The following is an 18,353-nucleotide window of genomic DNA, read 5'->3' on the forward strand; positions in this document are numbered from 1 at the left end:
ATTTGGGATCTGTGGGGTGGATTTGGGATCTGTGGGGCGGATTTGGGATCTGTGGGGCGGGATTGGGATCTGTGGGGCGGATTTGGGATCTATGGGGCGGGATTTGGGATCTGTGGGGCGGGATTTGGAATCTATGGGGCGGATTTTGGGATCTGTGGGGCGGATTTGGGATCTGTGGGGCGGATCTATGGGGCAGATTTGGGATCTATGGGGCGGATTTGGGATCTGTGGGGCAGATTTGGGATCTATGGGGTGGATTTGGGATCTATGGGGCAGGATTGGGATCTATGGGGAGGATTTGGGATCTGTGGGGCGGATTTTGGGATCTGTGGGGCGGATTTTGGGATCCGTGGGGCGGATTTGGGGTCTATGGGGCGGATTTGGGATCTATGGGGCGGATTTGGGATCTCTGGGGCAGGATTTGGGATCTATGGGGCAGATTTGGGATCTGTGGGGCAGGATTGGGATCTGTGGGGCAGGACGGGATCTGTAGGGTCGCTATGGGGCCGGATCTATGGGGCGGGGATGGATCTATGGGGCAGGTTTGGGATCTATGGGGCGGGGATGGATCTATGGGGCAGATTTGGGATCTATGGGGCAGGTTTGGGATCTGTGGGGCAGATTTGGGATCTATGGGGCAGGCTTGGGATCTATGGGGCAGGATTGGGATCTATGGGGCACGGGGTCCTTAGCTGCACTGTAGGATCCCTATAGAGTAGGGGGTCGCTATGGGGCAGGATTTGGGATCTGTGGGGCAGGATTGGGTTCTATGGGGCCGGATCTATGGGGCAGGACGGGATCTGTAGGGTCGCTATGGGGCCGGATCTGTGGGGCAGAATTCGGGATCTATGGGGCGGATCTATGGGGCAGGATTTGGGATCTGTGGGGCGGATCTATGGGGCAGGATTTGGGATCTGTGGGGCAGAATTGGGTTCTATGGGGCCGGATCTATGGGGCAGGATTTGGGATCTGTGGGGCGGATCTATGGGGCAGGATTTGGTATCTATGGGGCAGGGGGTCCCCAGCTGCACTGTAGGGTTCCTATAGAGTAGGGGGATCTGTGGGGCAGGACAGGATCTATGGGGTCGCTATGGGGCCGGATCTATGGGGCAGGACTGGATCTGTAGGGTTGCTATGGGGCAGGATCTATGGGGCAGGTTTGGGATCTATGGGGCAGATTTGGGATCTGTGGGGCAGATTTGGGATCCGTGGGGCAGATTTGGGATCCGTGGGGCAGATTTGGGATCTATGGGGCAGGGGGTCCCCAGCTGTACTGTAGGGTCCCTATAGAGTAGGGGGTCGCTATGGGGCAGGGATGGATCTATGGGGTGGATCTATGGGGCAGGTTTGGGATCTATGGGGCAGGGATGGATCTCTAGGGTGGATCTATGGGGCGGATTTGGGATCTGTGGGGCAGATTCGGGATCTATGGGGCAGATTTGGGATCTATGGGGCAGATTTGGGATCTGTGGGGCAGATTTGGGATCTGTGGGGCAGGTTTGGGATCTGTGGGGCAGATTTGGGATCTATGGGGCACGGGGTCCTTAGCTGTATTGTAGGATCCCTATAGAGTAGGGGGTCGCTATGGGGCAGGATTTGGGATCTGTGGGGCAGGATTGGGTTCTATGGGGCCGGATCTATGGGGCAGGATTTGGGATCTGTGGGGCGGATCTATGGGGCAGGACGGGATCTGTAGGGTCGCTATGGGGCCGGATCCGTGGGGCAGATTTGGGATCTGTGGGGCAGATTTGGGATCTATGGGGCAGGTTTGGGATCTATGGGGCAGATTTGGGATCTATGGGGCAGATTTGGGATCTATGGGGCAGGGGGTCCCCAGCTGCACTGTAGGGTCCCTATAGAGTAGGGGGATCTGTGGGGCAGGGATGGATCTATGGGGCGGGGATGGATCTGTGGGGCAGATTTGGGATCTATGGGGCGGATCTATGGGGCAGATTTGGGATCTATGGGGCAGGACAGGATCTATAGGGCAGGACGGGATCTATGGGGCAGGAGGGTCCCTATGGTGTTTCTATGGGTCCGAGGGGTCCCTATGGGGTTTTCTATGGGTCCGAGTGAATTCTATGGGGCAGAAACCCCCTATGGGGTTTCTATGGGGCAGCAATGTCCCTATGGGTTTTTTTATGGGTCTGAATGGTTTCTATGGGGCAGAGTGACCCCTATGGGGTTTCTATGGGGCAGGAGATTTTCTATGGGTCCGGAAGGTCCCTATGGGGTTTTCTATGGGTCCGACTGAATTCTATGGGGCAGAGACCCCCTATGGGATTTTCTATGGGGCAGGAATGTCCCTATGGGGTTTTCTATGGGTCCGAGTGGTTCCTATGGGGTTTTCTATGGGTGCGACTGAATTCTATGGGGTAGAGACTCCCTATGGGGTTTCTATGGGGCCGAGTGGCCTCTATAGGATTTTCTATGGGGCAGAGACTCCCTATAGGATTTTCTATGGGGCAGAATGACCCCTATAGGATTTTCTATGGGGCAGAGTGACCCCTATAGGATTTTCTATGGGGCAGAGTGATTCTATAGGATTTTCTATGGGGTAGAGGAGTTTCTATGGGGTTTTCTGTGGGTCCGACTGAATTCTATGGGGCAGAGACCCCCTATGGGGTTTTCTATGGGGCAGAGACTCCCTATAGGATTTTCTATGGGGCAGAGTGACCCCTATGGGTTTTCTATGGGGCAGGAGGTTCTCTATGGGTCCGGAAGGTCCCTGTGGGGTTTTCTATGGGTCCGAGTGGTTTCTATGGGGCAGAGACCCCCTATAGGATTTTCTATGGGGCAGAGGAGTTTCTATGGGGTTTTCTATGGGTCCGACTGAATTCTATGGGACAGAGACCCCCTATAGGATTTTCTATGGGTCCGAGTGACTTCTATGGGGTTTTCTATGGGGCAGAGACTCCCTATGGGATTTTCTATGGGGCAGGAATGTCTCTATGGGGTTTTCTATGGGTCTGAATGGTTTCTATGGGGCAGAGTGACCCCTAAGGGGTTTTCTATGGGGCAGGAGATTTTCTATGGGTCCGGAAGGTCCCTATGGGGTTTTCTGTGGGTCCGACTGAATTCTATGGGACAGAGACCCCCTATAGGATTTTCTATGGGGCAGGAGGGTTTCTATGGGGTTTTCTGTGGGTCCGACTGAATTCTATAGGGCAGAGACCCCCTATAGGATTTTCTATGGGGCAGGAATGTCCCTATGGGGTTTTCTATGGGTCCGACTGAATTCTATGGGACAGAGACCCCCTATAGGATTTTCTATGGGTCCGAGTGACTTCTATGGGGTTTTCTGTGGGGCAGAGACTCCCTATGGGATTTTCTATGGGGCAGAGACTCCCTAATAGGATTTTCTATGGGGCAGGAGGGTTTCTATGGGGTTTTCTATGGATCCGAGTGAATTCTATGGGGCAGAGTGACCCCTATAGGATTTTCTATGGGTCCGAGTGGTTCCTATGGGGTTTTCTATGGGGCAGGAGGTTCTCTATGGGTCCGGAAGGTCCCTATGGGGTTTTCTGTGGGTCCGAGTGATTTCTATGGGGCAGAGACCCCCTATAGGATTTTCTATGGGTCCGAGTGACTTCTATGGGGTTTTCTGTGGGGCAGAGACCCCCTATGGGGTTTTCTATGGGGCAGAGTGAATTATATGGGGCACAGGGGTCCCTATGGGCTTTCTATGGGGCAGAGTGACCCCTATGGGGTTTTCTATGGGGCAGAGTGACCCCTATGGGGTTTTCTATGGGGTAGAGACTCCCTATGGGATTTTCTATGGGGCTGAGTGACCCCTATAGGATTTTCTATGGGGCAGAGACTCCCTATAGGATTTTCTATGGGGCAGAGTGACCCCTATGGGATTTTCTATGGGGCAGGAGATTTTCTATGGGTTCGGAATGTCCCTATGGGGTTTTCTATGGGTCCGAGTGAATTCTATGGGGCAGAGACTCCCTATGGGATTTTCTATGGGTCCGAGTGGTTCCTATGGGGTTTCTATGGGGCAGGAGATTCTCTATGGTGTTTTCTATGGGTCCGAGTGGTTTCTATGGGGCAGAGACTCCCTATGGGATTTTCTATGGGGCAGGAGATTCTCTATGGGTCCGGAAGGTCCCTATGGGGTTTTCCATGGGGCAGAGTGAATTCTATGGGGCAGAGTGGTCTCTATGGGATTTCTATGGGGCAGAGACCCCCTATAGGATTTTCTATGGGGCAGAGTGACCCCTATGGGATTTTCTATGGGGCAGGAGATTCTCTGTGGGATTTTCTATGGGGCAGAGGGGTTTCTATGGGTCCGAGCAATTTCTATGGGGCAGAGACCCGTATGGGGTTTTCTATGGGGCAGAGACCCCCTATAGATTTTCTATGGGGCAGAGACTCCCTAATAGGATTTTCTATGGGGCAGAGTAATTCTATAGGATTTTCTATGGGGCAGAGACCTCCTATAGGATTTTCTATGGGGCAGAGTGATTCTATAGGATTTTCTATGGGTCACAGCGCCCCCTATAGATTTCCTATGGGTCACAGCGCCCCCTATAGATTTCCTATGGGTCACAGCGCCCCCTATAGATTTCCTATGGGGCACAGCGCCCCCTATAGATTTCCTATGGGGCACGGGGGGGGGTCTCGCCCCTCTCGCCCCTCCCCCCCTCTAACCCCGCCCCCTTTTCTCTCTCCCGCCCCTCCCCCCCCCAGCCCGCCCCTCCCCCCCCTCCGCCTTCCCATTGGCCGGCTGCGGCCCCGCCCCTCGCGCCATTGGCTGCCTGGCCGCCGGCTTCTTCCCCAGCCCCGCCCACTTCTCCTGGAGCCCCGCCCCCTCCCCAGGCCCCGCCCCCATCCCCCAAGTTTTCAGCCAATCCCGGCGCTTCCTGGCCGGCAGCTGGCTCCGCCTCCCGGAAGGCGCCGGAAGCGCCGACGGATTCCGGTGCCGCGTCCGGCACGCGCCGAGCGGCGCCGACCTGGAGATCGACGTCAAGCGTGAGTTTTGGGGGGTCTTGGGGGGACTTCCGGTTGGGTTTGGGGTCTTGGTTTGACCAAATTTTGGGATTTTGGGGTCTTTGAGATCTTCCGGTTGGGTTTTGGATCTTCCGGTTGGGTCTGGGGTCTTGGGTTGACCAAATTTTGGGATTTTTGGGGTCTCCAGTTGGGTTTGGGATCTTCCGGTTGGGTTTGGAGTCTTGGTTTGACCAAATTTTGGGATTTTTGCGGCCTTTGAGATCTTCCGGTTGGGTTTGAGATCTTCCGGTTGGGTTTGGGATCTTCCAGTTGGGTTTGGCGTCTTCCAGTTCGGTTTGGGGTCTTGAGTTGACCAAATTTTGGAGTTTTGGATCTTCCGGTTGGGTCTGGGGTCTTGAGTTGACCAAATTTTGGGATTTTTGGGGCCTTTGAGATCTTCCGGTTGGGTTTTGGATCTTCCAGTTGGGTTTGGGGTCTTGAGTTGACCAAATTTTGGGATTTTTGGGGTCTCCAGTTGGGTTTGGGGTCTTCCGGTTGGGTTTTGGATCTTCCAGTTGGGTTTGGGGTCTTCCAGTTGGGTTTGGCGTCTTCCAGTTGGGTCTGGGGTCTTGATTTGACCAAATTTTGGGATTTTTGGGGTCTCCAGTTGGGTTTGGGGTCTTGATTTGAACAAATTTTGGGATTTTTGGGGTCTTTGAGATCTTCCAGTTGGGTTTGGATCTTCCAGTTGGGTTTGGGGTCTTGATTTGACCAAATTTTTGGATTTTTGGGGTCTCCAGTTGGGTTTTGGGTCTTGGGTTGACCAAATTTTGGGGTTTTGGATCTTCCAGTTGGGTTTGGGGTCTTGATTTGACCAAAATTTGGAATTTTGGGTCTTGATTTGACAAAATTTGGGGATGTTTGGGATCTCCCAGTTGGGTTTTGGGGTCTTTGGGGTCTTCCAGTTGGGTTTGGGGTCCTGAGTTGACCAAATTTTGGGATTTTGGGGTGTTGGGTTGATGAAATTTGGGATTTTGGGTCTTGATTTGACCAAATTTTGGGATTTTGGATCTTCCAATTGGGTTTTGGGTCCTGATTTGACAAAATTTTGGGGTTTTGGTTCTCCAAAATTCTTGAGGTTCTCCAAAAATCTTTGAGCTTTTCCAACTTTGAGTTTCTCCAACTTTTTTGAGGTTCTCCAACCTCGAGGTTCTCCAAACTTCTTGAAATCCTCCAAAATTTCTTGAGATTCTCCAAAATTCTTGAGTTTCTCCAAAATTTTGGAGTTTCTCCAACATTTTGAGGTTCTCCAACCTCGAGGTCCTCCAAAATTCTTGAGTTTCTCCAAAATTTTTGGAGTTTCTCCAAGATTTTTGGAGTTTCTCCAACCTCGAGGTTCTCCAAACTTCTCCAATTTCTCCCAAATCCCCGGAAATTCCCCAAAAATTCCGGAATTTCCCCCAAAACCTTCGAGGTCCTCCAACCTCTCTTGACCTTCTCCAAGCCCCCCGAGCTCCTCCACGCTCCTCCACCACCAACCTCGACCTCCTCCACCCCTCCCCCACCGCCGCCGCCGCCGCCACCACCGCCCCAGGTAGGTCCTGACCCCTCCCCCACCCCAAAAATTTGGGATTTGGGGGCGTGGTCCCAAAAGTGGAGAAAAAACCCCAAATTTGGTGCTTTGAGGTCTCCAAAATCGTGGAGAACCTCGGAGAACTCGGAGGTTCTCCAAAATTTCTTGAGGTTCTCCAAAATTTTGGAGGTTCTCGAAGGTTCTTGAGGTTCTCCGACCTCGAGGTTCCTCAAAATTCTCGAGGTTCTCCAGAATTTTGGAGATTCTCCAAAAATTGGTGAAATTTTCCAAGGTTTTTTTGAGGTTCTCCAAGATTTTTGGAGTTTCTCCAGCATTTTGAGGTTCTCCAACCTCGAGGTCCTCCAAAATTCTTGAAATCCTCCAAAATTCTTGAAATTCTCCAAAATTTTTGGAGTTTCTCCAAAATTTTTGGAGTTTCTCCAATATTTTTGACGTTCTTCAACCTCGAGGTTCTCCAAAATCCTCGAGATCCTCCAAAATCCTTGAAATCCTCCAAAATCCTCGAGATCTTCCAAAATTCTTGAAATCCTCCAAAATTCTTGGAGTTTCTCCACATTTTTTTGAGTTTCTCCAACATTTTGAGGTTCTCAAACCTCGAGATCCTCCAAAATCCTTGAAATCCTCCAAAATCCTCGAGATCCTCCAAAATTCTTGAAATCCTCCAAAATTTTTGGAGTTTCTCCAAATTTTTTTGAGTTTCTCCAACATTTTGAGGTTCTCCAACCTCGAGATCCTCCAAAGTTCTTGAGATCCCCCAAAACCCTTGGAGTTCCCCCAAAATCTTCGGAGTTCCCCCCCAAATTCCCGGCGCGTCCCCCGCGGCGTCTTTGCCCGTGCCGCCGCGCTGACGCCGCCGCGCCGTCGCCGCCAGCCCGCCGCGCCGAGCCGCGCCCGCCGACGGTGGAGCTCTTCCACTCCTGCGGCGCCTCCGACCGCGTGGACCTCCTCTGCTTGGCCACCGCCTTCGCCCCGCCCCCGGTGACCTTCGATTGGCTGAGGGACGGCCACAAGATGGCGGCCGGCCACGCCCCCGCCACGGCGGCCGCGCCCGACGGCGCCGCCGGGACCTTCCGGGCGGTTTCGCGCCTCAACGTCTCGGCCGAGGAGTGGAGGGACGAGGTCTTCTCCTGCCGGGTGACGCACCCGGCCAGCGGCGCCGTGGTGGAGGCGACGGCCGTGCACTGCGCCAGTGAGTTTGGGGGGTCTTTGGGGTCTTCCGGTTGGGTTTGAGATCTTCCAGTTGGGTTTTGGGGTCTCCAGTTGGGTTTGGGGTCTTGATTTGACCAAATTTTGGAGTTTTGGGGTCTTTGAGATCTTCCGGTTGGGTTTGAGATCTTCCAGTTGGGTTTTGGGTCTTGATTTGACCAAATTTTGGAATTTTGGGGTCTTTGAGATCCTCCAGTTCGGTTTTGGGTCTTGAGTTGGAAAAATGTGGGGATTTTGGGTCTTGATTTGGTCGAATTTTGGAGTTTTGGATCTTCCAGTTGGGTTTGGGGTCTTGATTTGATCGAATTTTGGATTTTTGGGGTCTCCAGTTGGGTTTTGAGTCTTGGGTTGGCCAAATTTTGGGGTTTTGGGGTATTTGAGATCCTTCAGTTGAGTTTTGGGGTCTTCGAGGTTCTCCAACCAACCAAACCCAACCCAACCCAACCCAATGAACCCAACCCAACCCAACCCAACTTTTGGACCTTCTCCAACCCAATTCAACCCAAGCCAACCCAATGAACTCAACCCAACCCAACTCAACTTCGGAGGTTCTCCAAGACCTCAACCCAACCCAATGAACCCAACCCAACCCAACTTTTGGACCTTCTCCAACCCAACCCAACCCAACTTTTGGACCTTCTCCAACCCAACCCAACCTGACCCAACTCAACTTCGGAGGTTCTCCAAGACCTCAACCCAACCCAACCCAACTCAACCCAACCCAACTTTTGGACCTTCTCCAACCCAACCCAACCCAACCCAACAAAACCCAACTTTGGAGGTTCTCCAAGACCTCAACCCAACCCAACCCAACTTTTGGACCTTCTCCAACCCAATTCAACCCAAGCCAACCCAATGAACCCAACCCAACCCAACCCAACTTTTGGACCTTCTCCAACCCAACTCAACCCAACCCAACCCAACAAACCCAACCCAACCCAACCCAACCCAACGAACTCAACTCAACCCAACCCAACCCAACTTTGGAGGTTCTCCAAGACCTCAACTCAACCCAACCCAACCCAACCCAACCCAACTTTTGAACCTTCTCCAACCCAACTCAACCCAACTCAACCCAACCCAACTCAACCCAACCCAACTTTTGGACCTTCTCCAACCCAACTCAACCCGACCCAACCCAACTTTGGAGGTTCTCCAAGACCTCAACCCAACCCAACCCAACTTTTGAACCTTCTCCACCCCACCCCACCCCAGGCTCCACCTCGGGCCCCATCTCCGTCTTCGCCGTGCCGCCGTCGCCGTCCGACCTCTACATCGCCCAAGCGCCGCGCGTCCTCTGCCTGGTGACCAACCTGCCGAGCGACGACGGCCTCAGCGTCACCTGGAGCCGCGAGGGCGGCGCCGGCGGCCATCTTGGACAGCCCCTCCCGCTGCGGGTGACGCCCAACTTCAACGGGACGCTGACGGCGGCCAGCGAGCTGCCGGTGAGCGCCGGCGACTGGGAGGCCGGCGCCGCCTTCGTGTGCCGCGTGCGGCACGCCGAGCTGCCGGCGCCGCTGGAGCGCCGCGTGGAGAGGAGGCGGGGTAGGAAGGGTTAAAATTTTATGGGGTTTGGGTGAAAATTTGGGGGTTTTAGGTGAAAATTTGGGGGTTTTAGGCGAAAATTTGGGGGTTTTAGGCGAAAATTTGGGGGTTTTACGGGCAAAAATTCCCAAAATTCGATTTTTTTTAACATCAAAAAATCCCAAAAATTTGATTTTTTTTTACATCAAGAATTCCGAAAAATTCGATTTTTTGACACCAAAAATTCCCCTAATTTTGATTTTTTTACACCAAAAATTCCCCAAAATTTCGATTTTTTAACACAAAAGATTCCCAAAGATTCGATTTTTTTTGCATCAAAAAATCCCAAAAATTCGATTTTTTTTTACATCGAAAATTCCCAAAATCTTCATTTTTTTACTCAAAAAAATTTCCAAAATTTCGATTTTTTACATCAAAAATTTCCAAAAATTTCAATTTTTCTACACCAAAAATTCCCAAAAATTTGACTGTTTTTACACCAAAAATTTCCAAAAATTCGATTTTTTTAACATCAAAAACGCGCCAAAATTTCGATTTTTTTTAACATCAACAATTCCGAAAAATTCGATTTTTTTACACCAAAAATTTCCCAAAATTTTGAATTCTTTTTCCCCCGTTTTTCCTCATTTTTTCGTTGTTTTTCCGCCAAATTTCACCCGATTTTCACCCAATTTTCACTGAATTTCCCCAAAATTTCCCAAATTTTCCCCAATTTCCTCCAAATTCCCCCAAATTTCTCTGAAATTTCCCTGAATTTCCCTCCCATTTCCTCCCCATTTTTTCCTTCATTTTTCATCCGTTTTTCCCCATTTTTTCACCAAATTTCACCGAATTTTCTCCCAATTTTCACTGAATTTCCACCCAAATATCTGAAATTCACCCAATTTTCCCATTTCTCCCCAAATTTTCCTCAATTTTTCCCCAATTTCCCCATTTCCTCCCCAATTTTCTCTCATTTTTCCTTCATTTTTCCCCCGTTTTTCCTCATTTTTTTGTTGTTTTCCTGCCAAATTTCACCCGATTTTCACCCAATTTTCACTGAATCTCCCCCAAATTTCCCAAATTTTCCCCAATTTCCTCCAAATTCCCCTGAAATTTCCCTCAATTTCCTTCCCATTTCCTCCCCACTCCCTTCCCATTTTCCTCTCATTTTTCCTTCATTTTTCACCCGTTTTTCCCCATTTTTTCACCAAATTTCACCCAATTTTCACTGAATTTCCCCCTTATTTCCTTAAATTTCCCAAATTCCCCCCAATTATTCCCATTTTCCCCCCAAATTTTGCCCCACTTCCTCCCCACTTCCCTCTCATCTTTCCTTCCTTTTTCCCCCGTTTTCCCTCATTTTTTCGTTGTTTTCCCGCCAAATTTCACCCGATTTTCACCCAATTTTCACTGAATCTCCCCCAAATTTCCCAAATTTTCCCCAATTTCCTCCAAATTCCCCTGAAATTTCCCTCAATTTCCCTCCCATTTCCATCCCGTTCTCTTCTCATTTTTCCTTCCTTTCTCGCCTGTTTTCCCTCATTTTTTTGTTGTTTTTCCACCAAATTTCACCCGATTTTCACCCAATTTTCACTGAATTTCCCCAAAATTTCCCAAATTTTCCCCAATTTCCTCCAATTTCCCCCAAATTTCTCTGAAATTTCCCTCAATTTCCTTCCCATTTCCTTCTCATTGTTCCTTCCTTTCTCCCCCGTTTTCCCTCATTTTTTCGTTGTTTTTCCACCAAATTTCACCCGATTTCCACCCAACTTTCACCAAAATTCCCTGAATTTTCCCCGATTTTCCCCCCAGGAAAACGCTTCGCCCCGTCCGTCTTCCTCCTCCCGCCGCCCATGGAGGAAATTTCCTCCTCCCGCCCCACGCTCAGCCTGACCTGCCTGGCCCGCGGCTTCTTCCCGGAATCCATCGACGTCCAGTGGCAGAAAAACCAGGAGACCCTCGGGAATTCCGGGAATAATTCCGGGAATTCCGGCCTGGAGACGTGGCCGCCGCGGCGGGAAAAGGGGGGGGAGGGGCGCTACTTCCTCTACAGCCGCCTGGAAGTGGAGCGGGAGGAGTGGGAGCGCGGCGCCGCCTTCGTCTGCACCGTGGTGCACGAGGGCCTGCCCATGCGCTTCCTGCAGCGCAGCGTGCACAGAAACCCCGGTAATTAGCCCAATTAGCGGGAATTAACTAATTAAAGTTGGATCCTTGGCGAAAACCCGAGTCGTTTCGGCGAAAAAACGGCGATTTGACGGCGAAAAAACGACATTTTGGGGGCGTTTTTTGGGTTCTCGGTCCGCTTTGGTCATAAAACCTTGGTAATTGGGTTAATTAGTCTTAATTAGTGGAAATTAGTGGGTAATTAGTCTTAATTAGTGGAAATTAGTGGGTGATTAGTCAATTAAAGGTGATTTTTTGGGTGGATTTTGGGTGTTTTGTGGAGAAACGCGACCTTGGCTCATTACTGCACGGGTTTGGGGTTCTTGATTGGTTTCGTTCATAAAACTTTTGTAATTAGGGTAATTAGTCTCAATGAGTCTTAATTAGTGGAAATTAGTGGGTGATTAGTCAATTAAAGGCGGTTTATTGGCGAAAATTTGGGGTTTTTTGGGGGAAATTTGGGATTTTTGAGACGTTTCTTGGGGTCACCGACGGGTTTGGGGTTCTTGATTGGTTTCGTTCATAAAACCTTCGTAATTAGGTTAATTAGTCTTAATGAGCCTTAATTAGTGGAAATTAGTGGGTAATTAGTCGATTAAAGGTGGTTTATTGGCGAAAATTTGGGTTTTTTTGGGGGAAATTTGGGATTTTTGGGACGTTTCTTGGGGTCACCAACGGGTTTTGGGTTCTTGACTGGGTTTGGTCACAAAACCTTGCTAATTAGGTTAATTAGTGGTAATTAGTGGGTAATTAGTCAATTAAAGGTGATTTGTTGGTAGATTTCGGTGATTTTTGGGGAAAAAATTGGGATTTGGGGTCATTAATTAAAGGATTCGGGGTCGTTAATTAACGTTGGGTTCGGCGCTCCCAGCTCGGTTCCCTCCATTGAAACCCCCCCTAATTGACTTAATTACCCTCAATTAACCCCTTGAGCTCCATCAACCCCTTCGTCAGGATGGGTAATTAGCGGCCGGGCGGTTTCGGGCTCGTTAATTAAGGGCTGGGGGCGTTAATTAGCCCGGAAGTGGAGCGGGAGGAGTGGGAGCGCGGCGCCGCCTTCGTCTGCACCGTGGTGCACGAGGGCCTGCCCATGCGCTTCCTGCAGCGCAGCGTGCACAGAAACCCCGGTAATTAGCCCAATTAGCGGGAATTAACTAATTAAAGTTGGATCCTTGGCAAAAACCCGAGTTACTTTGGCGAAAAAACGGCGATTTGACGGCGAGAAAACGACATTTCGGGGGCGTTTTTTGGGTTCTCGGTCCGCTTTGGTCATGAAACCTTGGTAATTAGGTTAATTAGTCTTAATTAGCCTTAATTACTGGAAATTAGTGGGTGATTAGTCAATTAAAGGCGGTTTATTGGCGAAAATTTGGGGTTTTTTGGGGGAAATTTGGGATTTTTGGGGCGTTTCTTGCGGTCACCAACGGGTTTGGTGTTCTTGATCGGTTTCGTTCATAAAACCTTTGTAATTAGGTTAATTAGTCTTAATTAGCCTTAATTAGTGGAAATTAGTGGGTAATTAGTCGATTAAAGGTGGTTTATTGGCGAAAATTTGGGGTTTTTTGAGGAAAAATTGGGATTTTTGGGGCGTTTCTTGGGGTTTTGGGTCCTTGACTGGGTTTGGTCATAAAACCGTGGTAATTAGGTTAATTAGTCTTAATTAGTGGTAATTAGTGGTTAATTAGTGGAAATTAGTAGGTAATTAGTGGATTAAAGGCGATTTTTGGGGAAAAATTGGGAATTTTGGGGGCGTTTTTGTGTTTTTGGCGTCATGGTTTGGTTTCATTCATAAAACCCCAGAAATTGGGTTAATTAGTGTTAATTAATGGTAATTAGAGGGTAATTAATGATAATTAGTCAATTAAAGGTCGTTTGTTGGTGAGAATTTGGGGGGTTTTGGGGGAAAAAATGAGATTTTTGGGGAAAAATTGGGGGAAATGGGAAAAATGGGGGAAAATGGGGAAAAATGGGGGAAAATGAGGAGAAAATGGTGAAAAATGGGGAAAAATAGGGAAAAATGGGGGAAAATGGGGAAAATGGTGAAAAATGGGGGAAAATGGGGGAAAATGAGGAGAAAATGGTGAAAAATGGGGGGAAATTGGGAAAAATTGGAGGAAATTGGGAAAAATGGGGAAAATTGAGGGAAAAAGGGAAAAATTGGGGAAAAAATGGGGAAAATGGGAAAAAATGGGAAAAATGGGGACAATTGAGGGAAAATGGGAAAAATTGGGGGGAAATGGGGAAAAATGGGGGAAAATTGGGTAAAAATTGAGGAAATTGGGAAAATGGGGAAAAACCGAAGAAAATGGGGGAAATGGGAAAAATTGGAAAATTGGGGAAAAATGGGGAGAAATGGCGGGAAATGGGGGAAAAAGGAGAAAAAGGGGGAAAAATTGGGGAAAATTGGGAAAAATGGGGAAAAATGGGGAAAAAATGGGGAAAAATTAGGAGAAAATGGTGAAAAATGGGAAAATGGGAAAAATGGGGAAAATTGGGAAAAATGGGGAAAAAATGGCCAAAATTGGGGGGAAAATGGGCAAAAATGGGCAAAAATGGGGGGAAATGGGGAAAATTGGGGGAAAAATGGGCAAAAAATGGGTTAAACTGGTTTGAACTGGGATTTGGGGGCTGGGAGAGGAACTGGGTGCACAAAAAGGGGGAAAAATGGGGAAAATTGGGGAAAAACAGGAAAAAATGGGGGAAATTGGGGAAAAATGGGGGAAAATGGGGAAAAATGGGGGAAAATGGGAAAAATGGGAAAAATTTGGGGAAAAATTTGGGGGGGAAATGGGAAAATTGGAAAATTGGGGGAAAATGGGGGGAAATGGGGAAAAATTGGGGAAAAATGGGAAAAATTGGGAAAAATGGGGGAAATTGGGAAAAAATTGGGGAATTTGGGAAAAAATTGTGGGAAAATGGGAAAAATGGGGGGAAATGGGGAAAATGGGGGGGAAGGAAAAAATGGGGGAAATGGGAAAAAAATTGGGGGAAAATGGGAAAAATGGGGGAAAATAGGAAAAAATGGGAAAAATTTGGGGAAGATGGGGGAAAATGGGGAAAACGGGAAAAAAATGGGGGATATGGGAAAAAATGGGGGGAAAATGGGGGAAAATGGGAGAAAATTTGGATAAAAGGAAAAAATTGGGGAAAACCTGGAAAAAAATTGGGAAAAAATGGGGGGAAATGGGGAAAAAACGGAAAAAATGGGGGGAAATGGGGAAGAATGGGTTGAAACTGGTTTGAACTGGTTTGAACTGGTTTGAACTGGTTTATACTGGGATTTTGTGCCTGGGTGAGCAACTGGGAGCAAAGAAACGGGGCGAAAATGGGCAAAAATCGCGAAAAAAAAGGGAAAAAATGGGGGAAAAAATTGGGAAAATGGCTCAGAGCGGTTTGAACTGGTTTGAACTGGTTTGAACTGGTTTGAACTGGTTTGAACTGGGAATTTTCCCCCCCCCCAGGGCTGGAGCTGCCCCCCGACCTGTGCCGGGACGAGCCCGGGGGGGACCCCTGGGACACCCTGGGGGTCTTCATCAGCCTCTTCCTCCTCAGCGTGGGCTACGGGGCCACCGTGACGCTCTGCAAGGTGACTGGTTTATACTGGGAGGGACTGGGAGGGGGGGAAATGGGGGAAAACGGGGAAAAAACGGGGAAAAACGGTGAAAAAACGGCGAAAAACGGTGAAAAAACGGCGAAAAACGGTGAAAAAATGGGGGAGAAAGGGTTAAAAATGGTAAAGAAAGGGTTAAAATGGGGAAATGGGGTTTGGGGTTACTGGTTTGGACTGGTTTATACTGGGAGGGACTGGGAGGGGACTGGGAGGGACTGGGAGGGGGGGAAATGGGGGAAAACGGGGAAAAAACGGGGAAAAACGGTGAAAAAACGGCAAAAAACGGTGAAAAAACGGCGAAAAACGGTGAAAAAATGGGGGAGAAAGGGTTAAAAATGGTAAAGAAAGGGTTAAAATGGGGAAATGGGGTTTGGGGTTACTGGTTTATACTGGTTTATACTGGGAGGGACTGGGAGGGACTGGGAGGGAGAAAATGGGGGGAAACGGGGAAAAAACGGGGAAAAACGGTGAAAAACGGTGAAAAAATGGGGGAGAAAGGGTTAAAAATGGTAAAGAAAGGGTTAAAATGGGGAAATGGGGTTTGCGGTTACTGGTTTGGACTGGTTTATACTGGGAGGGACTGGGAGGGGGAAATGGGGGGAAATGGGGGGAAAAAATGGGAAAAAAGGGTGAAAAAATGGGGGGAAAAGGTGAAAAAATGGCCAAAAAAGGTTAAAAATTGGGAAAATTGGGAAAAAAGGAGGGAAATGGGGATTTGGGGTTACTGGTTTGGACTGGTTTGGACTGGTTTGTACTGGGAGGGGACTGGGAGGGACTGGGAGGGAACTGGGAGGGACTGGGAGGGGGGAAAATGGGGAAAAAACGGGAAAAAATGGTGAAAAACTGTGAAAAAATGGCAAAAATGGGTTAAAAATGGGGGAAATGGGGATTTGGGGTTACTGGTTTATACTGGTTTGGACTGGTTTGGACTGGGAGGGACTGGGAGGGAACTGGGAGGGACTGGGAGGGGGGAAAATGGGGAAAAATGGGGGGAAACGGTGAAAAATGGTGAAAAATGGCAAAAAACGGTGAAAAAATGGGGAAGAAACGGTTAAAAATGGGTAAAATGGGGTTTGGGGTTACTGGTTTATACTGGTTTGTACTGGTTTGTACTGGTTTGGACTGGTTTATACTGGGAGGGACTGGGAGGGGACTGGGAGGGGGGAAATGTTGAAAAACGATGAAAAAATGGGGAAAAAAAGGGTTAAAAATGAGGAAAATGGGAAAAATTGGGATTTTTATACTGGTTTATACTGGTTTTACTGGTTTATACTGGTTTGGACTGGTTTGAACTGGTTTGGACTGGTTTGGACTGGTCTGAACTGGGATTTGGTGCTTGGGAGAGCCCAAAAACGGGGGAAAAATGGGAAAAAACGGGAAAAAACGGGGGGGAAAATTGGGATTTTTATACTGGTTTATACTGGTTTATACTGGTTTATACTGGTTTATACTGGTTTATACTGGTTTGGACTGGTTTGGACTGGTTTGGACTGGTTTGGACTGGTCCCGGCAGGTGCAGTGGGTGCTGAGCTCCCTCCTCAGGCTGAGCGTCCAGCAGGGGGCGTGATACTGGTTTATACTGGTTTATACTGGTTTATACTGGTTTATACTGGTTTGGACTGGTTTACACTGGTTTGGACTGGTTTGGACTGGTTTGGACTGGGAGGGGGAAAATTGGGGGAATTTGGGGGGGGAAATCCAAAAACTTTGGGAATTTTGGGGGAAATTTTGGGAATTTGGGGAATTTTTTGGGGAATTTTTTGGGAATTTTTGGGGGAAAATTGGGAAATTTGGGGATTTGGGGGAGAATTTTGGGAGATTTGGGAATTTGGGGGGAAAATACAAAAATTTTGGGGGAATTTTGGGGGAAAATTGGGAATTTTGGGGATTTCGGGGAAAATTAAAAAATTTGGGGGGAATTTTTGGGAAAAATTGGGAATTTTGGGGATTTTGGGGAAAATAAAAAAATTTGGGGAATTTTCGGAGAAATTTTGGGAATTTTGGGGGAAATTTGGGAATTTTGGGGAAAATCCAAAATTTTTTGGGCAAATTTGGGGATTTTGGGGTAAAATTCGGATTTTTGGGGGAATTTTGGGAGGATTTTGGGGGATTTGGGGGAAAATCCAAAATTTTGGGGGATTTTTTGGGGGGATTTTTTTGGGGGAATTTTTGGGGATTTTGGGGGAAAATCAGGAAAATTTTGGGATAAAATTCGGAATTTTTAGGGGGGAATTTTGGGATAAAATTTGAATTTTTTGGGGAATTTTGGGCTAAAAAGGAGGAATTTTGTGAATAGATCGAAGAAATGGAATTTGGTGGAAAAAATCCCCAATTTTGGGGCAATAAAAGCGAATTTTGAGCAAAAAATGTGAATTTGAGTGGAATTTTTTGGGGTAAAAATTTCGAATTTATGGGGGGGAGAATCGGAATTTTTGGGGGAAAAAATCTGAATTTTTGAGGTAAAAAAATTTAAATGTTTTGGGGTAAAAATTGGAAATTTTTTTGCTAAAAAATTTGGATTTTTTTATTTTAAAATTGACATTTTCAAGGCCCAAAAAAATCCTCATTTTAACCCTCAAAAAAATCCGAAATTTTGAGGCCAAAAAAAGGCGAATTTTGGTTCAAATTTTAAGGTGAAAAAATCAGATTTTGAAGGTTAAAAATTCGATTTTCGGATGCCCCAAAATTTTCGTTTTTTGGCTGCAAAATTTTCGGGTTTGGGGTGAAAAATGCAAATTTTGGGGTTAGCAAAAAGTCCCAAAATGGACTTTTTTTAGCGCCCGAAGGGTTTTGGGTGAAAAAAAAGCGATTTTGGGCAAATGTTGGGGGTGGGGTGGAAAAATTGGAGATTTTTGGGTTCGAGTCGAAGTTTGGGGCTGAAAAGGGCAAAAATTGAGGCAAAAAAAGAGATTTTTTTTTGAAAATGTCAAAAATATTAGGGTGAAAAATAAGAATTTTTTGGGTTAAAATAAATGGAATTTTTTGGGCAAAAAAATTGGATTTTTTTGGGTTAAAAAAAATCGGATTTTTTGGTGTGAAAAAAGTTGAAAAAAAATAGGAAATTTTGGGACGAAAATTGGGATTTTTGGGGGTTAAAATTCTGGATTTTTTGGGCTGAAAATTGGAAATTTTGGGGGTAAAAAGTTTGAAACTTTGGGGGTTAAAAATTGGAAATTTTGGGTAAAAAATTTGGACTTTTGTGGTTAAAAATTGGGATTTTTCTAGAGTAAGAAATGGTAATTTTTGAGGTAAAAAATGGGAAATTTTGGAAATAAAAATTGGGATTCTTGGCGTTTAAAAATTGGGAATTTTGGGGTA

The 18,353-nt window shown here is 47.5% G+C and overlaps 1 protein-coding gene, 1 long non-coding RNA gene and 1 gene segment (V, D, J or C); all 3 read left to right on the forward strand.

Moving 5' to 3' along the window:
- LOC144248165 (Ig gamma chain C region-like) overlaps positions 1 to 11,483 on the forward strand; it is a 78,264-nt gene extending 66,781 nt beyond the window's left edge. The window contains 4 exon segments of the C gene segment in view: positions 4,696 to 4,977; positions 7,401 to 7,718; positions 8,951 to 9,280; positions 11,075 to 11,483. Coding sequence covers positions 4,696 to 4,977; positions 7,401 to 7,718; positions 8,951 to 9,280; positions 11,075 to 11,436 — 1,292 coding nt within the window.
- On the forward strand, positions 4,984 to 7,328 carry LOC146763988 (uncharacterized). The gene is made up of 2 exons (XR_014950952.1): positions 4,984 to 6,239; positions 6,331 to 7,328. It is a non-coding gene; the product is annotated as an uncharacterized LOC146763988 (long non-coding RNA).
- A 314-nt stretch (positions 11,484 to 11,797) lies between the features above and the next one.
- LOC146763989 (uncharacterized) lies at positions 11,798 to 17,415 on the forward strand. The gene is made up of 5 exons (XM_085565421.1): positions 11,798 to 11,801; positions 12,380 to 12,384; positions 12,443 to 12,552; positions 14,887 to 15,011; positions 16,549 to 17,415. Exons 1-5 carry the CDS (start codon positions 11,798 to 11,800, stop codon positions 17,283 to 17,285), a joined length of 981 nt encoding a protein of 326 aa, XP_085421547.1. The 3' UTR covers positions 17,286 to 17,415.
- Positions 17,416 to 18,353: the final 938 nt, after the last annotated feature.

Source organism: Lonchura striata, chromosome 36 (genome assembly GCF_050655825.1).
Source record: "Lonchura striata isolate lonStrDom1 chromosome 36, ASM5065582v1, whole genome shotgun sequence".
Classification (NCBI taxonomy): domain Eukaryota; kingdom Metazoa; phylum Chordata; class Aves; order Passeriformes; family Estrildidae; genus Lonchura; species Lonchura striata.

Excerpts from the sequence above, each read along its gene's own strand:
- LOC146763989 (XM_085565421.1), top strand. Across the intron at positions 12,553-14,886 it reads CAGCGTGCACAGAAACCCCG|GGCTGGAGCTGCCCCCCGAC; the intron begins GTAATTAGCCCA and ends CCCCCCCCCCAG. Across the intron at positions 15,012-16,548 it reads CCACCGTGACGCTCTGCAAG|GTGCAGTGGGTGCTGAGCTC; the intron begins GTGACTGGTTTA and ends TGGTCCCGGCAG.